A 25,757-nucleotide genomic window follows, 5' to 3' on the forward strand; every position below is an offset into this window, starting at 1 on the left:
TGGGACAACGATTCCCTTTACTTATAGAGGGAAGAATAAATGTGGACAATTATGTTGGCCACGTTTGCACATAAGGCCCATAATGATTACCCATAAAGGACAGTCCCAACTAGTGTTGGTTAGACATGCTAGTTAGAGATACGTTTCTTACTAGTCAACGTGACGTGTCTGACCACTCTCCAGCATTGTGCCCACTTTTAACGTCGCTTAGAATGGATGACTCACATCGGTAATGCTCTTGTCGCCCGAGCATGGCATGAAAAAACGTCATTCTTGTATGCGATCTACCACGACTCTATTATGAACTGGTATGCAGCCTGTGACTGCGCATAAATATCCACCACTCTCCTACTCTCCTCGATGTCTGAAGAAGAGAGGAAGAACACTAGCTCCCAAAACACTTACACAACGACATCCAATCCAGGAGGGCAGACCACCAGCTTATATATTGGAGAAGGAGCTCCGGCTAGAATCCTTCTCCGCATCCATCCAACATGGATGTCATCCAGAAGACCAATTCTGATGCTTCGTACCACTGCTTGCTGGCGCCTGGGATAAGCTCCGACACGGCATGATGCTAGACACCATGGGGATCACACACAAACCTAGATTTAAACCTAGATGAAGTAGCCATATACCACCTAAACTGCGCGGAGGACGCCCGGCCTGCTCTCATGTCTCGCCGGAGCTGAAAGGGGAAGGAGTCAGGGCGGAAGAGACAACACACGAGAGGGGAGGAGAAGAGAGGAACATAAAGGGGAAAATGAGAGGCTTATTCTAGTTAAAAAGCTTTCCATGGGAGGCTCGGACCAATTCAATTAACTTCCAATGCAAGTTCTCGTTCAAAGTTGCCAACGTGCAAACTGGCCGGGTCCGACCTAAGAATGCACGTTGCGATCAAATTTTAAATATTCAACAAAGAGAGAAAATAACAGCTGCGCTGCAGATCGTGATCCAGGCAACATCGGCACACGAACAGCGAGGGAAAGATTCCAAAAATAGTCAAACTCATGCCAAGATTACCAGCTTCGATTCGATTAAACCATGTAAAAATAATCCCAAAAATAAACATTGTCATTTATTAACAACAACAACTAACGAACATCCCTGATTAAGCTTAACAACCCCGCCGGACGTTTACAGAAACGACCCTGCGTTCCACGGCCGTACGTTGGAGCGTTACGGTCAGGTCCCCGACATAGCTGAGAATTATGATTATAGTCCCCGCCGAGTCGCCCGCGGCCCGCCCGACCCGGTTCACGCTCTTGTTATTCCCCGGCGCTGACGCGAATGCCGATGCCAATGGGGGTCGCAGCCGGCTCCGGCTCCGGCGCCGGCGAGTCCTCCCCGCGCGAGGAGAGCAACATGCTGCTGCCGCGCCGCGGGCCGCCTCCCCCTTCGCCGTCCCCCGTGGTCGGCAAGCAGCTCCCATCGGGCGCCGTGCCGCGCCACGCCTTCGTCTTCGACGGCGAGGGCCAGTACCTCGACTCGCCGTGGGACCTCACGCCGTCCCCATCCTCCGCGCCTGGTGCCTTCACATGGCACCACGTGGAGCTCCCGCGCGTGCTCGCCGGCGCCGGCGCCGGCGCCGCGAAGCCGCTCCACCACGCGCAGGCGCTGATCGAGCTCCTCTGCCCGCCGCTCACGCTCCAGGAGATCCTCGCGCTCGTCGGCTCCGGGCCGCACTGCGGCGGCGGCGTCTCCGACGGCTCCGACGGCGCCGGCGCGCTCATGCTCCGGGTCAGCGCGCCGGGCCCGCTCGGCAGCGCCTTCGCCATCCGCCTCGCCGCGCGCGTCACCGAGACCTCCGTCATCACCGTCTCCGTCGGCGGCGTCCCGCGCCTCGCGTTCGGGACCACGCAGGCGTCGCTCCTCTCCGAGGTGCCCCTCGGCGTCGCCGCCTCGCTCGCCGACGAGGGCAACGGCGGCGGCCGCGCCGTCGAGGGCGGCGTCGTCATCGACGAGCGCCTGCTCGAGTCGCTGCTCGCCATGAACCACGCCGACGGCGCGCACACCGACAACCCCGTGCCCCGCACCGTGTCCAACCTCCTCGTGCACGTCCTCGGCACGCACGTGGACCACGTCCACGACATTGTCACGCGCCTCGAGATGGAACTCGACAGCATCGAGCTGCACCTCGACAAAGGTAGGTGCTGGAGGTTGCTTTCATGGCAGCTAATCTCAAACTAGTAGCATACTACACTAAATTATTATCAACAGAAGGTGGAGCCTCTTCCTTTTTCCCCTTTTCTGGTGGTCTTGTTAGTCGCTTCACGTTTACGCCTTTGTGGTTGGTGATGGCAAAATTCTTCTGTCACATTAATCATCATGAATTGAAATGGAAGTTTAACTTGATGGAAACGAAATGTGGATTAATTGTTAAATTTGTTGCTATTGCTAATTCACATTGGTAAGGTGGGTTGAAGAAACATCTGAAAAATCAAACGAGCTTGTTGATGTTCTTGGATTAACTGTGGATTGTTTGATCTCCAACAATGTTTTGGTTCCACATCTGTGCTTATGCTGATTGTGAAGTGGTGTTTTTCCATCTACTAGATGGTTTAGCTTCTAGATAAATTAGTATTCTAGATGAGCTAGATTCCAGATGAGCTAATATCGGGATATTGATAAGTAAAACTTAACAGGTTTAGATTCTGGATGATAGAATGTGGATTAGGAATGTCATGTTAGCACTTAGCAGTAACCTTATTTTCTGGAATGCAATGACTTGTGCCAGCAGTGCTTCCAGGTTGTGTTAATTTTGCATGGTCAGCATTGACCCTGCAAGTTTTGTTATCTGGGGTTCTAGATTGGTTAATGTCAGTGGAAGGCAATATGATATTATTATTTACTATTTGATAAACTTCTGGTCAAATTTGTTCGTAAGGTGGGGTAGTCACATTAGATTTTTTACTTATGTCTAGTAATAGTCTAGTTTGGCAAAGGATTATATCTACAAATGTTTACCTAGTTTGTTTCAGCAAATGGTATTTCATTATCTCTTCAGACTTCGGTTTTCATGATATGTTTATGTGTCTTGATTGCAGGTGGACACTTCATGAGGAAACTTCTGTTGGATGGTAGGAGATTCCCCAAAATGCACCTTGATTTACAACGACTACTTCAGGTATTTGCTGAGTTCTCTCTAAAATTTCTGCAAGGAATATACTGCAAAGTTAAATGCTATGTAGTCCAAATGTCCAATCATATATGTAACTGAGTATCCATGTGACCTCAAGGATCAAATGTGTTGTTTCATGGCTACCATACTAAGTAAAAGTCGGAGAACTGATGATATTATGTTTTTCATCCAGGTTGTTTCTCATGGTGAACAAGTGTTTCCCCGTGTGAAGGAAAGATGCGCGAGCAAGAGTTGGTTTGCAACAGGGGATATCACCGCCCTCGAAGATTTGATCAGCCGCCTCAGGAGGCTCAAAGAGAACCTCGGATTCATAACGAACAGAGTGACCACACTGCAGGCCAGCCTCGACAGCTGGCAGTCAGAGCAGATCAACAAGAGCTTGTACTATCTTTCATTCCTCTCCATAGTTTTCCTCCCTCTCTCCATTGTCACAGGAGGTTAGTTCTCCCTGTTGTATCATACTGCACTTCCCTACCATCAAGTTAATTTCTGTTGATGGACTATTTGAATTATTGATCACCTGGATATATCCTAACCTGCTACAGTTTTCGGGATGAATGTCGGTGGCGTGCCATGGACCGAGCAGAATAAGAACCCCAAGAATTTGGATGGCTTCATCAATGTTATGGTTATATGCGCTGTGATCCTGCTGCTCCTGCTTCTTTGCTTCCTGTTCCCTTCCTTGTATTCTCATGTGTCGGCATGGCGAACCCGGCGTGAGCTGACCAGGAGTAGCTCTCAGAACAAGAGGCACCTGAAACCCTTCAAAGGCCACAGAGAAGGTTACATGCGCTTGTGAGGACAACATTGCAGGTAAAATGGTGACAGCAGTTAGTAAACATGATTGGAACCTTCTTGTAGATCCTCATCTCCTTGAAATCTCCATGAATGCAGGTTCTTTCCAAACTTGAAGTGTCAACACCTGGGGGGTGGCTTTGCATTACACAACCATGAATGGAAGAACCGAGGTGTTTCGTCGACAACGGAAATCTGGATACCAAGTAAAAGTTTGGTCATGTTGTTGTAATAGTGGAATAAAATTAGACAGAAAAACTAGATAGGAGCCCATGTACAGATTTACACCGTAGGTTCATCATACCTTCGTTCATTCTTTAGTTCTTTTCTTCATTATTATCTTGGGGGAGCTTGTTAAGTAAGTATCAATGTAATATTATGCGCCAGTAAACTGTAATTTCTTCAACGAGAACAAGTTAATTGTTTCAACCATTGTTCTTTGGGAGTCTGTTATGTAGATGTATTTTTCTTCCTGGACAGTGCCCTGAAACCAAACCATGTTGAGCAAGAGCTTTACCTGTCCATCTCTTCATATCTGTCACGATTGCAGGGTGGAGAAACTCGAGTATTCAAAACCGTTTTCTTGAAGTTGCAGATTTGCTGGCCAGACTATGGTTGTATACTCATTGGCTTGATTGTATAGACAAAGAAGCACATACAATTTGGAAATAGTACCAGTCAGAAAGCACCTAAAGAATATGCATTGTTTCTTTCTACCAGCCAACATCATTGATGAAGTCAAAACTGTTGCCATCTTCAACAGGCGCGTAGTGACATTTATCCCAAATTTTCACACAGCGTGGGACAAAATAATATTAGCAGGTGCAATGTATTGCTGTACATTTCAAGACAAATTCTTCAGGACAAACTGGTACAGAATTACAAATGGAACAACGGCACATTTGACTGTCCATGACACTACGGGGAATAGATTGTTCCAAATGAAGAACTACTCCCACTTCAACTATATGACCCAAAAAATTAAGCGATTCCGTGATGCGAATTTGGAGGGCAGCTGCAATCATCGCTCTTCGCTATTATGTACAGCCTCTTGTGAAGATGTTGGCCGCAACTGCTATTGAATGGCAACTCTGCAGACAGAAATAATGTGCAATGGATGTCAAAATGGAAATTTCTTCTAGATCCTGCAATTCATAGTATGAGGAGGCAAAATATGTAACCGGTTTTCATACAACTGTGGCGTACAAGGGTTTTCATACATAACCGGTATAAACCTTATATTATCTACTAAGGCTGGATGAACATGTATATTTCAGACATGAAATTGTTTTGTTTCTAACATTATACTGAATAGCTAAATTCTGCAGCACTACTCGACTGATTGACCACTGATCTGCTGTCAAAAATATCAGAAGGCCTATAACTACAGCAGTACATCCAGATTACCGAAATGTATCGACATACTTGTATGCAATGTTGCTTACTCAGGTTTATCATGACTATCACATAGTAAGTGAGATGATAGAATGTTCTAAAAAAATGGTATATACCTCAATCCAAGTTTAATTCTTGTTTTGCAATTGTACACGAGATGAATGATCTGCAAATCAAACACAACGTGAGTAAGATGATTCATAAGATCTATCTGGCAATTAAACAAAGAATCAGAAACTGATGTTATTATGGTGAATAGTACCACTTGCAACACCAGTAGATATCATTCGGTCCATATTATCTATACGCCTTTGTATGGACCTCAGTAGCATGTTGAGTGCTAAAACTCTCTTGCGGATAGTGGAAATCCTTGCTGCATGTTGTGCTATTACCGGGGAGGGTGCATTCTCCAATAGTTTGTCTAGCTCTGCAAAAATCAGTAAGCTTAAATTGCATAGAATTGACAACGTGCATAAATAGTACTACCTTCCTTCCAAATTAAGTATCGCAACTTTGTCTAAATATGGATGTATCTAGACGCATTTTAGTTATAAATACATCTGTATTTTGAAAAATTTGCAACACTTATTTTGAAACGGATGGAGTAGCCAATAGAACTTTGTCTGTATATACAAGCGTACATGTGATGTGAAACAAATTTACATAAAATTTCCGAGATAGTTTTTCCACAGGGGGCAGAGGAAGGATAGGAGGGGCAGTCAATCAGGTTCAGCAAAATGTACAGAGAGTACATTTTGGAAATAATATACACAGGCCAAATTAACAACAGTAAATTCAAATTAAAAAAATGTGAACCACTAAATGAGCATCCGAATAACAACAGAAGTATAAATCTCCTGGCTGAAAGGGAACTGGGCATCAACCAATTGGCTATAGTTGTGAGTGCCCAGGTGCACCAAGCCTGTCACCTGTGCTCGAGCCATGTGTTCTGCAGGGTGTGTGCCTGGGTTCTTTCTTAATTAAAATGCCACAGGGGCTAGTTCCTGTTGGTCGAGTTTTTTTTTTTTTGGGAGTATATAAATCTCTTTCCACATCATGGTTCAAGGTAGGTTCATGTATGCCTCAATACTGCAACCCCAATAAGCAATCTCTAATAGGTAATATAATGAAAGGTATATCAGTTATTCTAGCAATGTTGCAATAACAAACAAACAAGGAGTTGATCTTTAACACTGTTAGGTTCCCCAAGTGAATCCATAATGCCAATCATGCCACTTAAAATCTTACTTTATATTATCGCTTAAAATACTTACATGAGCGTCTATACAGCAAACAGGATGATCTCGAGTTTGAATCCACGCAAAAATACCCAACGAGTGCTTCTCAAACAAGCCTAAGCCAGCATCAAAATGTCCATAAACAGATACAGTACTGATGCAATTACCCATATCACACTGGAGCCTGTGCCACGAAATTCAAGAGCTAGAGGCAGAATCTGCAAGTCCTTAGTTCACTAAAGATGCCGTACATTATGAATCAATCAAATCACCTAGCGGAGACGCCTCAAAGCGAACTAACCACGAAGCGCATCGAAAACCCTAGGCGAAGAGGAGCCCACCCCCCACAGAACGGCCGCAGCAGGGAGCAAGCAAAATTTGAGGCCAAGGCGTAGACCGCGTAGGAGAAGACGCGAGAGGTGATTACCTACCTCCGTTGAGACGGTCGATGGCGGCGGCGAGCTCGCCCTGGCTCTGGGCCGTGGCCGCGGCGCGCGCCTCGTGCTCCTCTAGCGCGCCGCCTAACACCCCTGCGATGGCTGTAGCCAGCGCCTCGCACCGGTCTGGGTGGGGGGCCGTGTCCGTATGCTCGGCACCACCGTCACCGGTGGTCTCCGGGGGCCGGTCGCCGCCGCCGGCGATTGTGGCGGAGGGGCCGGTGGTGGTGGGTGGATCAGAGCCGTCCATCAGAGAGACGTGGTGGAGACTCGAGACAATTAGATCGGGAGCACGCAGAGCCTCCTACTCGATAGAAGAAATCAACTGAAACGTTAGCCCATAACGAAAAGAAAGAAAAAAATTAAATGATGGTGTTCCAAATAAACTGAAATGTTTTTCTAAGTTCAAAAAACTGAAATGTTTGTCCAAAGAAAATTGAATACACTTTCGATGGAGCAAGATTTTGGGAGTTGCTTGCTAGCACATCGACACTCGCCACTCTCTTTGTAAAAATACCACAATAGTTCCTCCCACCGTCGGTCTAGTTTTTTTTTTAACTTCTGATAGTAATTTCAACAGGGTTAAAAAAATTGTGCAGATGGCTAGAGCTCACGATGGTGAGCTCGCCCAACTGGGTTTGAACCGCATGAAACGTTGCGACTAAACGTTGCTATCTGTGTGGAAAATTATTTGAGAGGTCTCATCTTCTATATCTGACAATGTATAGCCAAAGGAGGGATCCTTCGAGTTGGTGAATGCTCCTAGATGATGACAAGGGTAACAAAAAAATATGTGTGTAGTTTTGCATTTTACGTACACTTCTCTCAATGGCGCAAAAATTATAGCGATTCCCACATGATCAAAAAGAAAGAACAATATTCGAAGAAAACGTTTAACATTACTGATTAGAAGTACCATAGCCATCTACAATGATACTACTCCGTGTTATATCAGATGTTAAAATTTGTAATTAATCTTGTCAAATTTGAGTTTGGGTTCATCATATAGAGGGAATATCATTCAGATGTAAAAAACCAAAACCATGTTTGCATCCATCCAAAAATATTTAGACACTAAAGCTAAATTGGAATACAACCAATTTGCAGTTTACCTAATCGATGAATGAATATAACTAGATATGAATCCAGTCTGTACCGTAAGCTGGAGCACAGAGCTGCTACTTCTAGATCAGTGCGGCTCACGCAAAATTCAAGCACGAATTCAAAACTGCATCGAGACAGATATAGTCAATCCGATTTACTGTATATTTTTTTGTTGAATCGAACTACGGCGGGCTTACGCCAGCCTGAACACCTTTCATAAACCTCAAAATTTACAGTGGTCCATTACAAGTTTTTAGAGGACAAGAGAAGAGCTAGGATTTAGAGAAGCTCAGGGGGGATCATACGTGATACACCACGAATTTAGAATGCATCTAGAGTTTTCTTTTGGGCAGCGGTAGGCCCACAACCGAACATCTTGAACGCAGTTCTTCACAACGAGGGGAAGGCTTTCATCAACATTGTTGAAGACGAGGGCATTCCTTCGTTTCCAAATGTTCCAGAGAATAGCAGTGTTGACAGTGGCTTCTTCGAAGCTTCGGAAGAGGAGCTGCAACACGTCAGTCAGCGAGGCATTGCTGAGATGAGTAGCGTCGGGGTGGAAGAAGCTCCAAACATCTTGCGCCCTAGGGCACCGAATCAGCAAGTGATCAGTGTCTTCGTCAGCAAGGCAGGAGGGGCAAGCAGCAGAGGAGGCCACAATGTGACGGAAGCGGCGCTCGTTGGTGGGGAGGCGTCGTCGTCGAGCGAGCCAGCAGAAGACCTTGCATTTCAGCGGCGCAGCAGTTCTCCAGACCATGTTTGCCTGATCATCCACCTGCAGATGCCTGAAAGAATTGGTGTAGAAATCTTTGTTTGTTAGTCCTTTGTTAGTGAGGCGTCCCACACGAGCGTCCAGGGTAACCGGGCGAAGCACTACAGAGCCAAGCTCGCTAGTGAGGGCAAGGAGGTCACCCGTTGCGGCATGAGAGAGGCGAGGGCCAAGGTTGGAGTTTAGGCCGGTGTGGAGAACATGGAAGACAGAAGCATTAGGGCGAATAGAATGAGAGAAGAGGGCGGGGTAGCGTTCATGAAAGGGGGCCGGACCAAGCCATAGATCAAGCCAGAAAGAGGTGGAATTCCCATCTCCGACGGACACTTTGGAGATGAGGCGAAAGGTAGATAACCCGGCAAGAATATCCTTCCAAATGGAGGTGTCCAGGGAGTGGCGGTCACCCATGTCGTGATTATCAGTCCACCCATAGGAGCGACGGAACCAAGCAACCCAGGGAGCATCGGAGGCAGAGTGCAGCTTAGAGAGAAATTTACCAAGGAGAGCGGAGTTTTGGGCCGGTAAGGAGATGACCCCCAACCCCCCTTGCTTTTTGGGAGCACAGACGTCGGTCCAGGCAACTTTGCATTGACCACCGTTGCACGTTTCTTCACCCGTCCAGAGAAAGGCACGTCTACGCTTATCAATGGCCTCGATAACCCCAGCGGGGAGGAGCCCCGCATTCATGGCGTGGGCAAGCATGGAGGTTAGGACAGAATTGACCAACAGAAGACGCCCCCAATGGGAAGGGATCTGCCCCTCCAGCCGGAAAGGCGCATGTCACTTTTCAAGATAATGGGGGCAAAATTTGCCAATCGAAGCTTGTGAGTAGATAGCGGAAGGCCGAGATAGGTTTGGGGGAAGGAGGAGACAGCGCACCCGAAATTTTCGGCAGCTTGAGCGGCTTCAGCGGAGCTCATCTTGATTGGGACGAAAGTGCTCTTGTGGAAGTTGATGGCCAGACCAGTGGCCACAGTGAAATCGTCCAAAATCCTTTTTAGATTGGTCACATGCTGCGGGATAGCCCTGATAATAATAAGGGTGTCATCAGCATATTGAAGGATTGGGCAGGGGAGATCATCCACCAGAGGGTGGAGGAGGAGCCCATCTCGGGAAGCTTGGAGGAGGAGCTGCTGGAGGACATCGGCAACAATGTTGAACAAGAAGGGGGAGAGGGGGTCCCCTTGGCGTAGGCCACGCCTACATTGGATCCATCTGCCCGGAACACCGTTGAGAAGAACAGAAGTTTGACTAGAAAGATTGAGCATTCTGATCCAAGCCCGCCATAAGTCAGGAAAACCTTTGGCGCGAAGGATTCGGTCAAGCGCCTCCCAGCTGATAGAATCGAAAGCTTTGCGGAAGTCTAGTTTGAAGACCGCGGCAGGGGCAGATCTTTTGTGACAGGTCTGGACAATGTCAGCAGCATAGACAAAATTCTCAGCAATGGAGCGCCCAGAGATGAACCCAGTTTGGTCAGGGTGCACAAGGAAGGGGATGAGCTCGCGAAGGCGAAGGGTGAGACATTTAGAGTGAATTTTTAGGTAGCAATTTTGGAGGGATATAGGCCTAAAATTATCTGGTTTGTTGGCTCCCTCCTTTTTTGGGAGCAGGACAATATAGGATTTGTTGATGGGGCGAAGGTCAGTAGAAAGAGAATGAAAGCCCGTAAGGGAGTCCATGAGGGAGTCTTTAACCAACAGCCAGTTTTTCTTGAAGAAAGCAGGGCCGAAGCCATCCGGTCCAGGACTGGAATTGTCGTTCATGGAGAAAAGAGCCGCATGGATGTCCTCCATGGTGAAAGGGCGGATGAGGGATGAAGCTTGGGTGGAGGTGAGCGAAGTTGTTTGAACAAGGTTAGCGAGGGGGATGGTGTCAGAGGAGGGAAGGAAAGAGGGGTACCCAGGAGATCTTTGTAGAAGGCATGGAGGACAGAGGCTTTGGCCGAGTGTGAGAAAATGGGAGTCCCATCAGAGTCCTCCAAGGATTTGATCTGGTTATCCAACTAAAACAGTTCAGTCTACATGAGTCTACATATATAGCACAAGTAACCCCTAGTATATACAAAGATCAGCCGCAGTTCTGAAATGATGACTTCTCTGAACTGTGAAGCGCAAAAAACATGATACAATCGCCTACTGAAGTAGATAAAGCCATGGAACAGCTGAATGTTGAAGACGTGCTAGGTGGAAATATCTGGACCGTCACAGCCGACGCTTCCTCTGCAGCCACCTCACAGGCTTCTCCTACTGAATCATTATAATGCAGTGAAAATAAAGTAGGTGAGAGGACGTCGGACAAAAATTAAGCACGAAGCTTCTCTGATACTGCCAAGATAAGATGCATCACAAGCTATCAACAAAACAAGAGTAGATAACATTTAGTTGACAGATCTGGGTTATTCAGATTTTGGCAGCATTAAGGGACGAACAGAGTGTTGTACGGTTTTTTGGGTCCGTTTTCCCTTGTTAAGTGGACCGATCTCTTTTTCATCAATGTAATGCGGAAGGTTCATCAAAAAAAGGGATGAATGGAATGGAACTAGTCAAGGAAGTAAACAAATTATTCTAAATAAATCAATACCAGGTGTTTCGCAATTTCACATGATACTAGTTACTGGTGAATGACAGAATGAGTTGAATGTGAAAGAAACTGCTTGTGAACGAATTTCAATATGATGTGCAAGTCCGTCATCTTATGACCTAGTATACGGAGAACAAGATCAAAATTGTGTTAAAAAATCACTTAAGCATACAGAATTATTACATTCGTCCTAATCTAAACTGTTTAATTGTGCAAGTCCATCATCTTATGCGCTGTTTAATTGTGTTATATTCTCCCAAGACACCAAAATAGACAAAACATACAACTAAGCAGCATAGGTTGAACCAGAATTCACGTACGCCTCAACCTATCCTTGAATATTTTTGGATTTGGCACACGTCTGATATACCCCCTCCGATCCTAAAACCACAACACTTATTATGGATGGGATGGATTAGTATTTTTCCAAGACTAATGTGTGCTCACTGCTCGCCCCCCTGATGTTCAGTAGCTCGGCTAGTCTATGTTGGCTGTGTACAGTTCTCTTTTTCACTTCTTCTTTTTCGAAATGGGGTATCCCCAGCCTCTGCATCAATTGATGCATGCGGCTTTTTTTATTAAAACGAATCCAGTTATTACAAGTAGCAAAATAAAAAATTCAAAACTTATTACACCTCATGGATCACCCAAAGTTGCTACAAAAACAAGCCATCTAAAAACCACTAGCATGAAACGCCTTTGCATCATCATGTTAGTCTTCGATCAGCACGCCAACCGCACCGGCTGTAAAAATCCCGTGCTACCGTTGCCAGTCGGTTGCACCCAATATCCATGGCAAGGCGCTCCTCCTCTGGGCGCAGATAGGACCACATATGGATCCAATGGGTAGCCAAAGGAATAACCTGCAGAAATGATGGAAAGTTTTTTTGTCAAAAATGCAATTATTACGTACGTTCCATATTGCCCAAAGCAAGGCACATACTCCAACTCTAATGTGAGCTTTACTCTTTTTGTCTACCCCATTTAGCCATTTTCCAAACAAATTAGTTATATTTAATGGCGGAGGTATATTGAAAGTCATGTACACTATCTTCCAGATCAACTTAGTAAAAGGACAAGATATAAAAAGATGATGTATTGTCTCTTCTTGATCACAAAAACAACATTTGGTAGAACCATTCCAATTTCGTTTGACCAAATTATCTTTCGTAAGAATCACTTTCTTGTGGAGGAACCACATAAAAATCTTTATTTTTAGTGGCACCTTCAACTTTCAGATATGTTTCTTGAGAGAAATTGTATGTCCAGAGAGGAGATCATTGTACATGGACTTCACCGAAAAAACACCAGAAGCCGTTAAGTACCATTTGAATCTATCCTCACTATCATTTAACTGCTGTGTAATAGATGTGTCCATCTTTCCCATTTGTTGTCATTTAAAGTCCTCCTAAAACTAATATTAAGAGGATTCGTCGCAAGCACATTTTCAACCGTGACATTTTTATGATTTTTCACTTCTTCTGTTTTGGCTTTGGCTTTGGCCTTGTACTCTAATGTCTTCTTGATGTCTTCTTCTAATACATTAGTTCGAGAAAATAAAAAGACACGAAAAGAAGACGAAAAACATATTGCAGCACCAGTTTAACCTAACATCCGCTGTGCAAAGCACCACTGCTCTGTTACAGGGTATTTTGATTTTTCAGATCTAATGCAACTTCAACATGACTGCAGATAAGAAAAAAGAATATCAAGTAATCCCTACTAACATTCTAACAGTGGTCTACTGCAAGCTAATATTTTACCTTGAGCTCAGTATTGGGCCTCAAACTCCTGCCTGCTCATGAATATTGCGACCGGTTCACCAGGGGATGGCGGGGTCTTGTTCAGCACAGAAAGATGGCTGCCAGCTTTGGCAAGAGCAGCTTCATCAGACGCTGACAGAATCTCTATGTGCTCAAGTCGTAACTGTCTCTTGATCAGTTCCACATTTTTCTCAAGAACATCAATTTCACCAAAAGGAAGCTTCAAGTTCAGAGCATGGGGACCAAAGTTCCTTGTTTCAGCTTTCTTCAACTTGATGAAAGGCATGCACTGTTTCTGGACTTGTCTGAAGTCTGCTTCCTGTCCAATGAAGCAATTCCTCAATGCCTCGTTAATCTCCTCGTCAGGGGCAAAGCAACATGCCTGGCTATCGAAGTTTGAAAGGAGCACCTTTAAACACTGCTCTTTCCACCCATAATACTGCTCATTTACATAAATCAGACCAACGGTGAGCTTGTTTTTCTCTGATGGAGGAGGCGGAGCTCCCTTCTTGGGTTTCTTGGAACCAGATTCTCGCGTCTGAAGCAGCTTCCTCATTAAAACTATGGAGTCCTGTAAATATTTGTTTGCAGATCTCAGAGTAGGATCAATGGTGCCTGCAACTGGCCACCCAGCTTTTATCGCAAAACCATCCATCTTCAGGAGCTTTCGCACATGCTCAGCGTAGTGTGGACAGATGGGCGTGATCAACCTGGTCTGGACATCCATAAATCGCCTCAAGAGATCACGGTTCATGCCTCCTGTTTTGCAGGAGAGTCTGTACTCATCTCTAGCCAGCTGCAGGTCATAGAACCCAGACTTGAGGGCATCTCTGAACATGAAGGCATCATAGCTCTTCTCTGTTTCTTTCACAGCAATATTTATCTCATTCTCAAACACAAGGTCAGCAAAAGTAGAGGGTTTCCCAGATCTTAGAGAAGAATCAGAGGCCATAACCTCTTCCATCCATGTGAGTTCTTTTGTAAGCCTCAAAACAGCAGATTCTGCTGTTTCAGTGACAAAGTTCGCATCGTCCATGCCATCACCAGCATCAGCAAGGGCAAACCTAGTGGCGTCAGAAGAGTATTCAGCAATGGCCTGCTCAAGAGTTAGAAAATTCCCAGTAGACTTGGACATCTTCTCAGAGTTAAGCATAAGATGCCCATTGCAACGGAAGCCACGAGGCCAATGGTGCTCCGGAAGAAGTGCTGTATGGTTGTAAATGCTGAATGTCAGATGGTTCTGGATGAGATCCTTACCAGATACCCGAATATCCAAGGGATACCAATGCTCGAATTCTAGCTTCATTTTGCACAAGAGGGAAGAAGGGATGTCGCTCTGGGGTGCTGGACCACCACAGAACACATAATCCCAGACTTCATCTGTCATTTGTTCTGGCATAATGGATGATACTTCCTTCCCATACATGTTGCCATTTTGCAGATAGTGTGCAATTGTGTAATAAGCCATGTACAGGGTTGAATCTGAAAGAGATTCCACAAGGAACTGCTCGTCCCAAGGAATACGAGTACCTAGGCCAAAAGAACGTGAGCATGCCCATTGATTGAGCCAGCCCAACGTGTGCTCAAAACCATTACGAGTTTCTCCTGAGAAAGTATTCATATTGTGCAAACACTGGATTGCCTTCTGCTTCCACTCATCTTCACCATAAGTGATGTACCACTGATCTGTGAGCGCAACCACGCACTCATCTCCCGACCTTGACATTACTTTCTTCTCAGGCTCACTGTACAAAACTGCAGTGGCTTCCTCCAATAGTTTTTTCCTTATCAGTGGCTTTGCTTCCTGAACTTTTCTGCCACTGAACTCCCCAACAATCATTGTCCCATCAGTAAATCCTTTCAGGTATGTCATTCTTTTTGCTTCGGCGAGCTTCTCCTTGTCATTCTGGCTCCTAATCTTAAGATCCGAGCACACCTTCTCAGCAGAGTTATCTCCAAATTCAGGAATGTTGATTATTGGAATGACTTTGAAGGGAAGAACCCACTCATCCTTAACTCCATACTTTGCTCTCAAAGCAGGCTTAGTGACTAAATCTTGCAGTGCCATGAAGTCATCTGGTGAATCACTTGGAACGCTAGTCACGATGCCAGTGCCTTTATCAGTTAAGATAGTGAGCATGGGCAGCGCATATATGGTTTCACTGAAAGCTAGAGGAGATCTTAATCGCAGACCGATCAGATCACTGCCAGACAGTTCAGCTAAGCAGGTTGGCTTTTCTGGGACTCTAGATAGATGCTGATACGCAAGATTAAGAGCAGCCCTTGCTGTCATAATGAAGACTTCAGTGTCATTAATCTCAAACGCCCCATAGTTTCCATCAGGCAATACCCAACAATTTGTCTGCCCATACATCGTCTCAGGTCTCAATGTAGCTGCTGCCAAATAGACTTTCCTCCCTTCCAAGACCTTCAACTTGGGAGGAAAAGGTGAGAGCACCTCCATTTTAATCAACACATACTCCTGTGGCTGCACACCTTCACCTGTTGCCCTATCATGGTCAGCACAAGGTTGGCCATCCAATGGAGAGTAGATCGTGTACCTCATATCCTTGACAATCTTGCCCAGTTTCTTCAACTTTGTCATCTGCCATCGGACGAAAGCATCATAAAAGGGGTTCATGTCAGTGGTTACGAAAGAACGCCTCCAATCACAACCCAGCCCAAAATCCTTGAGATGGTCCTTCGCCAACCGAGGGAAGTAAGTCATCCAGTGATAAGGATCCTGAAATCTGGCAATTTCTTCATCTGACAGGTTAAAGCTCTTCATGATCTCCCACTGGAACTTCTGCACACCCGACTTTGCGGCAGCCTTACTTTTCTTGCTCTTAAACTTATCTGGAACGACAGCAACCTGGCAATCATCTACCACTTCAGCACTTGAATTCTCCACCGCTGCAGGGAATACCGGAGGATTTCCATATTGTTCAATCTCCCGAGCAAGCTTGTCTGCCGAGGCCTTTATGGGCATCCCAGTACAGTGGAAAGCAAATGGCAAAAGGACATTGGAGCCACGAAGTCTGTGGTATGCCGCACCGAACTCAAGTTTGGACAAGGAGAAGGCATGGCCCAAGTGCAGTAAGCCATTCATGTACGGGTAGGGAAAACTTCCAAAGAACTTTTCGCCATTGGCCGGAGGTTTGCTCCCAGGCTCGGCCTCAAATACTCTGTGCTCCTCCCAACGCTTCTGGACAGCATTTTGAATATCAATCAGAAGCTTTGTCCGAGACCTGCTCTTGCCTCCTTCGGGATTCGATGACATTTTCCTGATCAGCGAACAAAACAAGGTGTCAAAGAGTAGGCCTGTTAGTTCACCTTCATTTAGTATAAATTTAATTAGGACTGAGAAATAACAAACTCGTGAAAGGTTTGCTCATTAAGTAATTGATTATGATTTGTACTTATAAGATGTCCATAAACTTTCTATAAATACATATATGAAATGAAAGAGATTTGTAAGGCGAATGCAGCGATACCATTCACACATTAATTTTGTAAATATTAGTGATCAAAGTTGTGCATCAAAGACCTTGCAGAAAAAAGTGTGCCTTACATTTTGGGACAGAGAGAGTATTAGACAAGATAAACCCCAAACACCTACAGGTACAGAGATGAAGGCTATCAACTAAATTGGGTACCCCAAAGTTGTTTCATTTTCATTTACTCCCTCCGATCCAAATTAATTGTGGTGCCTGAATCTGTCTAGGTTCAATAACCTGTGACAGCTAAATTTGGGTCATAGGTAGTAGTTAAATTTAGTTGGTCTGAGAAACAAAAGTCATGAAACATTCGATCATTAGATAATTGATTGATTAAAGAGCATGCTCAATCTGTCGTCAAGCAATTCAATTCAGTTGAATGAACTAATAACCCAGAAGTACAGACAGACTCGAATGCACGAATTCATGGGAACCACATGTTATCTTCAATGTAAAGAGTCAGGATACTTGCTCGAGATTACAAGATCTAGCATTGCGGACTAGAGAAGCAACTGAAACTCTTGAAGAACATGCATACTTATAACCGAAAGAGTTACTAGCATCTTACACTAGTAGCAGCTGCAGCAGCAAAATTGAGATTAGCGATCAGTAACCCGTAATACAAACAATCCCGCCTCGGCTCAAAGCAAAATCGGTAGCATTAGACAACATAAACCCAAAAACCTACATGTATAGAAACGAAATCAACCGACTGGCCCTAGGCTGGATCAATCTGGGAGAATCCACAAACACTGCGACACTAACCAACACGAACCACACACCCGAAGAGGGGAATAGGAGAAACTAGAATGCGTACCTGACGGTGGCGGCCCGCAAGCAGGGCAGCCGCGGCAGGAGCCGTGCGCCGGGGAGCAGCTTCGGAGCCAGCAGACGACGGCCGCCACGCTCTGTCTGTCAGTCAGGTTCAGAAAGATGCGTCGAGTTCTAGCTAGGGCCGGCGCGGCAGGGAATCGCTAGTTGAAACCGCTCGGGGTAGAGAAGTTACCTTGATCGGAGAAGAGCGGACGCAGCCGGTGAACACGCCGACGAGGTAGGGCCGCCGGCACACGGAGGAGGCGAAGGAGACGGGGAGTGCGCGGGTGGAGCGGGCCAGAGCGGCGTGGGGCTTTGAAGTTCTTCTCGGACGAGTCGATCTGGACGGTCCTGTGAGATCCAACGGTCCACGACTAGCCTGTCGGGGCCCGGATGGCTGCGAGCTTGAGTAGCCGCCAAGGCATGTGGGTTTCCTTGAAGGGCAACGCTTAGCGTCCCCCGGGGGATCAAATCCCCGATCCCCCGGGTCTGCGGCCGTTCGATTTTACGTATGTATGGCTCGGATCTCTCGTTGACTCAGCGCGGCGCCACTCCATTTGGACGAAAAATTCCCCGCGACCGTGTTCACACGCACGCCCCTGTGGTGATGAGCCCATGGCGCTGTTGCTTCACGTCTTGGCTCCCGCTTCCCTGACCGTCGTCCAACTCCGGCGAGGTCGGTATCGATGGCCGCTCGCAGCAGACGACTCGCGCGGGAGGAAACTACAGCCGGTGCCGCTCCACCTTGCACAGCACCGCTCCATCCCTTTGCAGCAGGTTGCAGATGGAGTGCCTCGCAGCAACGACGCGGCCACACGTTGTCGGCGACGCTCCGCAGAGCAGCACCATCGCCCGCGCTCCTAGATCGCCGTCACCCGCCGCAAGACCACCATCATCGCTCGCGACTTCCGCCATGGCGGCTGGCGGCCCGTGGTCATATGACCGCCGCGTTGTAGCACCGGCGGCCACGATTGTAGCACCGACGGCCGCGATTTGCGGCGGCGGCGACCTTCGCTCGACCTTTGCGGCGGCGCTCGTAGCAGCTGCAGCCCAAGTTTGTAGCGATGGCAGACGCAGCTTGCAAAGAAGCCGTCATCGGCATCGACTTGCAAGAAGCAGCGGCAGCCGGCGCTCGTAGCGGACGGTTGTTTGTAGCAGAGCCGGCGACCTTCAGAGCGGCACGGACGACGTTTGTAGCAGTGGTTGGCTGGCTATTTATAGCACCGCCGCGCGCCGTATGCGATGTCGGCGACCTTCTGTAGCAAGGCGGACAGTCGTTTGTAGCAGGGCGGACGGCCGTTTGTAGCAGCGGGCGAGAATTGCAGGACCACGATGGCGTCGGGCTGGAGATCCATCGCCGGCGGCGGCCGCCACGAGCGACACGCGGGTTGGTGGTGATGCCACACATGGAGCAGGGGTGGCGAAGATGGAAAGGCCGGCCACGATTTCGAGGGGATTTTTTTTTTTCGAGGGGATTTGGGGAAGAGACACAGGCGGGTTGATCCGACGAGCGCCGGCGGGACAGGGATCCGGCGAATTTTGGTAGAGCACCACGGCGGCGAAGGGATTTGGGGAAGAGACCATAGCCATGGCATGTGAGAGGGACGGGAGACCAGAGGAGAACGGGCAAGGAGGAAAGAGATAAGGGTGAGACCGTCTCCATCATGTGTGGGCCCTGCAGGGACGCGTGTCGCGCCAGGAAGCCGGAGGATGGGATGGCGTGGATCGTCCGGGGGAACAACAGCGTTTCCCTTCCTTGAATACAAATCAAGGATCCAAATCGTACTGATATCTTCGTAGGCTGTGGTCGGAATACACATGTATTGGGGTACTTAAATTTCGGTCAAAACTCATTCAGATTTTAAAAGGCAAAATCGTATCATCCACATATATGTTTATGCTATGTTCGCTATGAATTCAGAAACTTGGGGCATGTTTGGTATCCTGGATGTCCACCGCCTCGCATGGAGCACAGTTTTTGGCTCGTTTGATTTCATGGGCTCCTCCGCGTTATTACATCGCACGGTTTTTTAAAGTAGTGTTTTGCCAGCGAGTCTATCCCATTGTTTTCACTCGTGCGCTCCATCGTCCTACTTAGACTACTTCCGCTCACTCTGCCTTAAAACTACTCCACGGACCCTCTATTTAAATCAACACAACCATATTTTGAATAAAAATAAGTTGAATATGAAAACAATGTGTGTCGATGATATGAATCAATTCCTATAATCGGTTTCGAGCATCGTCAGTCGTAAATAGTAAATTTCGTGTATGAAGTTTTGACCGAATTTGTCCAAATTCGTCAACCGTTTGAAATTTGCTTTGAGAAATAGGTTCACCTCCCCATTCCGCATGACTCTCGTGTTGAAAGGTTTTTGTTCCGGTAGACATAGATGGATAGATAAATAGCTCGCTAGTATATTTTAATTCCTACATATTTGTGAGTATATTTTGGATTACTCTGGCTCAACTTCTCACTTGCCATCTTCACAAACAGCAACGTGGTGATGATAGGTGAGAAGTGAGACATGATAATCTATGGTGGTGGCCATCCTCGTTGTCGGTGGCGGCATGGTGTCGGGCTTCGTGGTCGGCGACATGGGCAAAGGCAGATCAGTACATAGGTGTACAATTGTACACCCATTATTTTTGGCAAAGGCTTGTATATCTATGTCCAATTTAATATGCATTAAATAAATTAGGAGAAATATGAGTAAAGTGACTTTGGTGTACTTTGTACACCCATTGTTTATGCTCTGCCACTAGTCAGGGACGTGGTGCTTTGACCAGCGTGAATGGTGGTATCATGGTGATTCATCTTCGTGGTGATGTTTGTGACCGGTGGTGTTCGGCGATGTCATCGGCGACGAGGTGATGTTTGTCACCATCGTGACCGACGGTGGGGTGATGCTTGTGACCAGCAGTGTCATTATGGTGTTCAGCGACGTGGTAATGCTTGGCGGTGTCACGGTGGTGTAAGGCGACATCATGAACAGGCCATGGTGGTGTTTGGCTTGATCACCAATGTGGTCATGCTTGTAATGGGTGAGTTAAGATCACCATATTACCATACAGGTGAGGCTAAAAATATTATGCGACCAACCAAACAACAACAACGTAGTCTGTCTTCTCTCCAGTGCAAAAAGGGACTACCAAACAACATTGTTTTTCTATCCTAGAGCTCGTATTTCACTGGCGCAGTGAGATGCATAACTCACCAAGGCTACCAAAAGGCGGCCTTGTTTAATGCAGTTAATGAGATGCTGCAATGTAAATTCAGCCTACAGTTTTGTCAGTCTCACCGGCAAAGCAAAACTGATTTGGAACACACTATCCACCAAGAATTATGATGACTCTACTATCTACTACATTGGCATACGCAATGGATGCCAGCCTAGCAAATCAAAATCAAATGCAGCATTTAGCACCGTATATTCGTTTGGACATCTGAACTGAAATGCTTTAGTGGAATTGTGAACCAGACGAGTTACAAAAAAAAAAAAGATAAGCTTGAAATCTAATTTTGCCATTTTGTTGCTCGAGGAACAACAGAAGTACAGAGATGTTGCTGGCTCAACACCAGACTCATGTCACAAAAGCCACAGTTAAGGACAGAACAAGATCCAAATTGATGTGCAGACCATGCAGTGCATAATCAAGCAATTATAGCATCCTATTAGGAAATGCCTATGAGCAACTTATGCCACGCATAAGTGACCAGGACTTCAACTGGGGCAACACATAAGTGATCAGAACTTCAACATTCAGATCATTCAAATAGTAGTAACGCACAAGCAAAAGAAGAGGCAAAAACCAACATAGGAAATACTTGATGGCTGACTTATAAGCAGCAAATAAAAGATGACACCACAGAGTTCATACGGCAGCTGATTGGTCCTGATGACAAAACTCCAGACAGAACTAATAGCAACGATAACAGGCCTACTATAGTGCAGGTTTCTGAATTAGACATTTGACAGATGAACAATGGAGCCATGCCAAGTAACTATATCAAGCCAAAGACATGGATAGCTAGCTGCAACACGGCGTCACCACCTCCCATCAGCCTACTTAGATCGCTGCCTCATCTTTCGGCGCTTCCTCTTCAGCCTCCTCATGCGCTTCTTCTTCCACTGAATCATCACAAGATTAACAAGTTAGAATTGATGAAGCTGTATACCTAAAGAAACAGCAGCAGAACATAATAACAAAGCAGTTCACCTAAAGAAACAGCAATATAACATAATAACAAAGCAGTATAACTAAAGAAACAGCAATACAACATACACAAAATACGATCCAGCAGAGTAGTCAGCAGACTAGGCACTTTGTTTGCAAAAATGAACATTGAGCAACTCAATGAACTTGCATACGGTTTGCAACTTCCAAAGTAGTAAACGAAGTAGAGCAAGTCAGAAGAAGTAAACAAAGGAAAGAAAACAAATAAATCAGTGGCCCTAACCTGAAAGAGGTTGTGCATATGCTACAACTATACATAATATGGTTCAGCATGGCAGATTATCTATTGCCCAATACCATTTGTTTACTTAGAAATGGGAATTCGCCAATCACTAAATAGTAGCGTAAGCATGTGACGATCTAAAACCAGGTAACTTAACTAATCTCGATAACAGGATCACCAGAGAAGAAATAGTCATTTATCAAACAGTATGGAAAGCATAAAGCACTAACCGATCTAGCACTAAAACAGAACGCAAGATCAACAAAGCGTGACATAAGATGCTAGCTCAGCAACCCAAGGGCTCATATCAAGTGTATTCGTTATAGAAACCGTCACCGTGGCAGGGAAACCCCAACAATACGACGACCAACGCACGTACACGCGAGCGCAGAACCACCCACGGCCGCGGCGGCAGCACAACGACGAGCAACGCGAGCACTGGTTGGGAGCAAGGGAACACGAGATACCAAGCACACACGATCCATCGTTCGATCTGACCGACCGAACTATGGTCGCAAGAGACAAAGATCATCATCATCGCCACCACCGCCGCCACCGCCGCAAGAACCGTGCGGCGGCACCTCGCGTTCCCAAATCCCATACAGCCAAGAGCTGCTCGTCACGTCGCCGCCGCGGTAGCGACGGGGTGCGCAAGCGCGAACGGCGAGATCTGCCGGCTCGCTAGGATTCCCCATGGATTCAAGCCACTCGAGCCTCTCTCTTCTAATCACAGCCCCGGACCAAGAACGAACGAACGAACGGACAGACAAAAACAAAACTAAGCAGAGCAGAGCTATGGATCCCGGCGACGAACTGTATATGAATCACGGTATGAGGGAGAGGGGGCTGCGATGTTACCTTGGCCCTCATGGTCGGTCGCCTCCTCGCAAGATCTCCTTTCTCGCGTCTGCTCCTGCGGCGGCGGCGGTGTTGTGGTGGGGAGTGGGGGAAGTGGGGAGGAAGCTGGCGCTTTGGGGGACTACAAGAAGAGAAACCCTAGGAAGGTTGCTTCCAGAATATGGGCCTGGGCTTCCTGGCCCGTCTACCAAGCCTAATAAGCAAGTACGCGTATTGGGCCTAGTGCGTCCGAGCTCTGTGTTCCCCAGGACGCGAAAGTGCTATCGAAGGAAGTGCACAAACAGAATTTTCCAAGGTCTGCCTTTTGGTCATTTTTGGTTGGCAGGAATTTTGTAGGACGCTAAGGGGCGTACACAACGGTTATATCTTTTTTTTTTTGAGAAACACAGTACAAACGCAGATACTCACATACACTCGCATACACTCATCCATATGAACGTACGCACGCACACCCCTACCCCTATGAGCACCTCCGAAAGACTGAGCCAGCGAATTTTTCTCTACAAGATAGCTCTACGGGATGATGTGGCCAGTGGCGTAGCTATGAAATTTGGCCCATTTGCCCCACCAACATTTTTGTCTAAAACATGAGAACCGCTACACTTACGGGATTTTTCTCTACAAGATAGCTCTACGGGATGATGTGGCCAGTGCCGTACCTATGAAATGTGGCCCATTTGCCCCCCCCCCCCCCCCCCCATGGAAACGGCCCAAGCTTCGCCACTGAATGTGTTTTAGGGTCCTTTGTTGCAAATTCATTTGCTCCTACGATTTTAGGCCAACGATGGCTCCACAAACATGGTCTAACCTGCCATCATTTTCCCCCTCCACCGCTCTCACGCGTCTACAGTAAAGTTGAGAGTCTCCTCTCTCTAACCGGGCCGCCGCCGGCCGCTCCGCCAGGCTAGCTGGCCGGAGTTGGTAGTGGTGTGGCGCCGGAGTAGATTAGGGCTAGTTTAGGTTGTTGTAACTTGTCTTGTGGCTTGATGCCGCCGTTTGGGGAGTCTCCCCGTAGAGAGGGCGCCGACCGAGATCTTCGCCACCGGATCTGGGCCGTCCTAGGGCTGCTTCTCCTTCTTCCTTTACTCCGATGGCTGGAGGGAGGAGAGGTGGAGAGCAGCAACGCCTTCTTCAATAACCTGGTGGCCGAGGGGCCTTCTTCTCCCCTGGATCTCAGCTCAGGAGATGCCTTCCTGGCCGGCCATGGTGGCGAGGAGGAGAGGCAACCTGTTGCTGTTAAGCCTGTTTTTTCTCTGCTCCTGGCCGGCCATGGTGGCGAGGAGGAGCTGGAGAAAGGTTGGCTGTTTTTGTCTCTTGGGGAGGGATCTTGCTCTCTCTGCTGGTGGAGCTGCTCCTCCAGCATGTCTCTCTGTTCATCCGCTCTGCCTCACCGTGGTGGTGAGAGGAGAGGTGGCGGTTGGACGAGCTGGATCTCTGCTCTTCAGCGTCTGCCTGCAGGGTGCTATGGAGCTTCTTCGACAAAGCTCTTCTGTGCGGAACACGCGCCGCTCCTCGTCGACGGCACGATCTTTGGCCGGTATGGCGGCCCATCTGCAACCTCCAAGATGGAGGCCTCTCTTCGCTCTGTTCGCCGGAGCTCGTCGCCTCTCCACAGCCAAGTGGTTCGTTCCCGGAGGAGGAGAAGCGGCCGGCGGATCAGCAGCATCGCCGGAAGCATGCTTTCGAGCATTTCGGCATCGTATCTCGTCGGCAGTGTCGCGAGGTCGCCGGCGATTGGTGGTGGTGACGCCCAGGGACCTGATTGCTTTTTCTATTTTTGTCTCGGGGTGTTTTATGTAATTTGGGAGGGCCTTTCTTCAAATTTAGGTTTTTCGGTGCAAGAGATGCCTGAGGACTTCCCTGTAAATTTGTACCCACCACGTGTGATGGAATGAAAGCTCCTGGGCCTTCTAGGCCTTTCTTTGTTCAAAAAAAAAAAAAAAACATGGTCTAACCCTAATAATACAGTATGCTCGGTGGGAAGAAGTGCGCCACCTCGACGTGTCGTATCAATCTTGGGCTCCTCGCTGCTAAGCTTATTTGATATTTAGTGGGCCCATGTTGGGTCCCACCAACTTGATGATACAACAACTGCATAGGTGAAGCCATATGGCTCCCTTCAATACCCTGTGGAGGCGTGTTGTGTAGGTCTTCTAGCCTTATCTCTCAAAGACGGAAGATGTGGCTCCCAAATGTATCTCTCAATGACTCACCAGAGTGGTATTAGTAGTGGTGGTGGGATAATAATGGTAATCAATGCCAGTGTTTTCCCTAGTATTAGCAGCATCCTCGTGGACGCGCGTTGTCTAGGCAATGTCGTCAACGATCTTGTTGTGCCATGTCAGAAGCTTCGGTGTGTCGTATTCAGCCGTGTCTTTCAAGTAGGCAATGAAACCATTGTGGCCATCATCGGGCACGATGGCATGGCCTTTCCGTGCACCGTCGTGGCAGGCCTTGTGTCTGATTTTGTGGACGACGCGTGAGGCTGGTTGTGGTAAGTCGTCGGCGAGAGGCGAGATGTAAGATCACCACGTGGACAACAGTTGACGCTGAAACTGTGAGAGTGGTAAGTCGCCGACGATGGTTAGATGAGAGTAGGGTCACCACATGGACAATAGGTGAGGCTAAAACTGGGCTCATATGCAACCAAACAGATGGGTCTTATGAGTCTCCACTGGACCAAAAAAAGACTTCACGTGCTATCAAATGAAGTCACATGTCAGAAAAAGTCCGCTATCTCGTTTGTTGGAGGTTTTCCTAAATTGCTCCAACCAATTGATGCACATTTTCCGTGCTTCACGAAGATGTCCTAAGTTACAGCCAAATGAAGTCCACAATCTCATTTGTTGGAGGTTTTCCTAAATTGCTCCAACAAATTGATACACATCTTCCGTGTTTCGCAAA

At 47.1% G+C, this 25,757-nt stretch overlaps 3 protein-coding genes and 1 long non-coding RNA gene across 5 annotated transcripts; 1 reads left to right on the top strand and 3 right to left on the bottom strand.

The window, feature by feature from the left end:
• Window positions 1–1,244: 1,244 nt before the first annotated feature.
• LOC127314421 (uncharacterized) lies at window positions 1,245–4,310 on the top strand. Its single transcript, XM_051344886.2, has 5 exons — window positions 1,245–2,146; window positions 3,048–3,127; window positions 3,315–3,579; window positions 3,688–3,955; window positions 4,037–4,310. Exons 1-4 carry the CDS (start codon window positions 1,291–1,293, stop codon window positions 3,939–3,941), a joined length of 1,455 nt encoding a protein of 484 aa, XP_051200846.1. The 5' UTR covers window positions 1,245–1,290; the 3' UTR covers window positions 3,942–3,955; window positions 4,037–4,310.
• A 427-nt stretch (window positions 4,311–4,737) lies between these two features.
• LOC127314420 (uncharacterized) lies at window positions 4,738–7,308 on the bottom strand. Of its 2 annotated transcripts, none has more exons than XM_051344885.2 (4): window positions 7,002–7,308; window positions 5,595–5,759; window positions 5,449–5,498; window positions 4,738–5,082 (listed from the first exon to the last, which is right to left on the bottom strand). In XM_051344885.2, the coding sequence occupies exons 1-3, from the start codon at window positions 7,255–7,257 to the stop codon at window positions 5,461–5,463; spliced, it is 459 nt and encodes a 152-aa protein (XP_051200845.1). In that variant the 5' UTR covers window positions 7,258–7,308; the 3' UTR covers window positions 4,738–5,082; window positions 5,449–5,460. The 2 variants fall into 2 exon arrangements, with proteins under 2 accessions (XP_051200845.1, XP_051200844.1); XM_051344884.2 differs by having other exon boundaries at window positions 4,738–5,028; window positions 7,002–7,307.
• A 3,573-nt stretch (window positions 7,309–10,881) lies between these two features.
• Window positions 10,882–16,505, bottom strand: LOC127314419 (leucine--tRNA ligase, cytoplasmic). Its single transcript, XM_051344883.2, has 2 exons — window positions 13,224–16,505; window positions 10,882–11,126 (listed from the first exon to the last, which is right to left on the bottom strand). Exon 1 carries the CDS (start codon window positions 16,501–16,503, stop codon window positions 13,231–13,233), a length of 3,273 nt encoding a protein of 1,090 aa, XP_051200843.1. The 5' UTR covers window positions 16,504–16,505; the 3' UTR covers window positions 10,882–11,126; window positions 13,224–13,230.
• A 4,847-nt stretch (window positions 16,506–21,352) lies between these two features.
• LOC127314418 (uncharacterized) lies at window positions 21,353–22,990 on the bottom strand. The gene is made up of 2 exons (XR_007859633.2): window positions 22,854–22,990; window positions 21,353–21,666 (listed from the first exon to the last, which is right to left on the bottom strand). It is a non-coding gene; the product is annotated as an uncharacterized lncRNA (long non-coding RNA).
• Between the last annotated feature and the right edge of the window lie 2,767 nt (window positions 22,991–25,757).

The sequence above is a fragment of the Lolium perenne genome, chromosome 7 (assembly GCF_019359855.2).
Source record: "Lolium perenne isolate Kyuss_39 chromosome 7, Kyuss_2.0, whole genome shotgun sequence".
Taxonomy (NCBI): Eukaryota; Viridiplantae; Streptophyta; class Magnoliopsida; order Poales; family Poaceae; genus Lolium; species Lolium perenne.

Coding starts and splice junctions, on each gene's coding strand:
- LOC127314421 (XM_051344886.2), top strand. CDS start 1,291: ATGCCGATGCCAATGGGGGTCGCAGCCGGCTCCGGCTCCGGCGCCGGC. Junction 3,128..3,314: donor ATTTACAACGACTACTTCAG/GTATTTGCTGAG, acceptor TTTTTCATCCAG/GTTGTTTCTCATGGTGAACA. Junction 3,580..3,687: donor TCTCTCCATTGTCACAGGAG/GTTAGTTCTCCC, acceptor AACCTGCTACAG/TTTTCGGGATGAATGTCGGT.
- LOC127314420 (XM_051344885.2), bottom strand. CDS start 7,257: ATGGACGGCTCTGATCCACCCACCACCACCGGCCCCTCCGCCACAATC. Junction 5,760..7,001: donor CATCGACCGTCTCAACGGAG/GTAGGTAATCAC, acceptor TGATTTTTGCAG/AGCTAGACAAACTATTGGAG. Junction 5,499..5,594: donor ATCTACTGGTGTTGCAAGTG/GTACTATTCACC, acceptor TTTGATTTGCAG/ATCATTCATCTCGTGTACAA.
- LOC127314419 (XM_051344883.2), bottom strand. CDS start 16,503: ATGTCATCGAATCCCGAAGGAGGCAAGAGCAGGTCTCGGACAAAGCTT.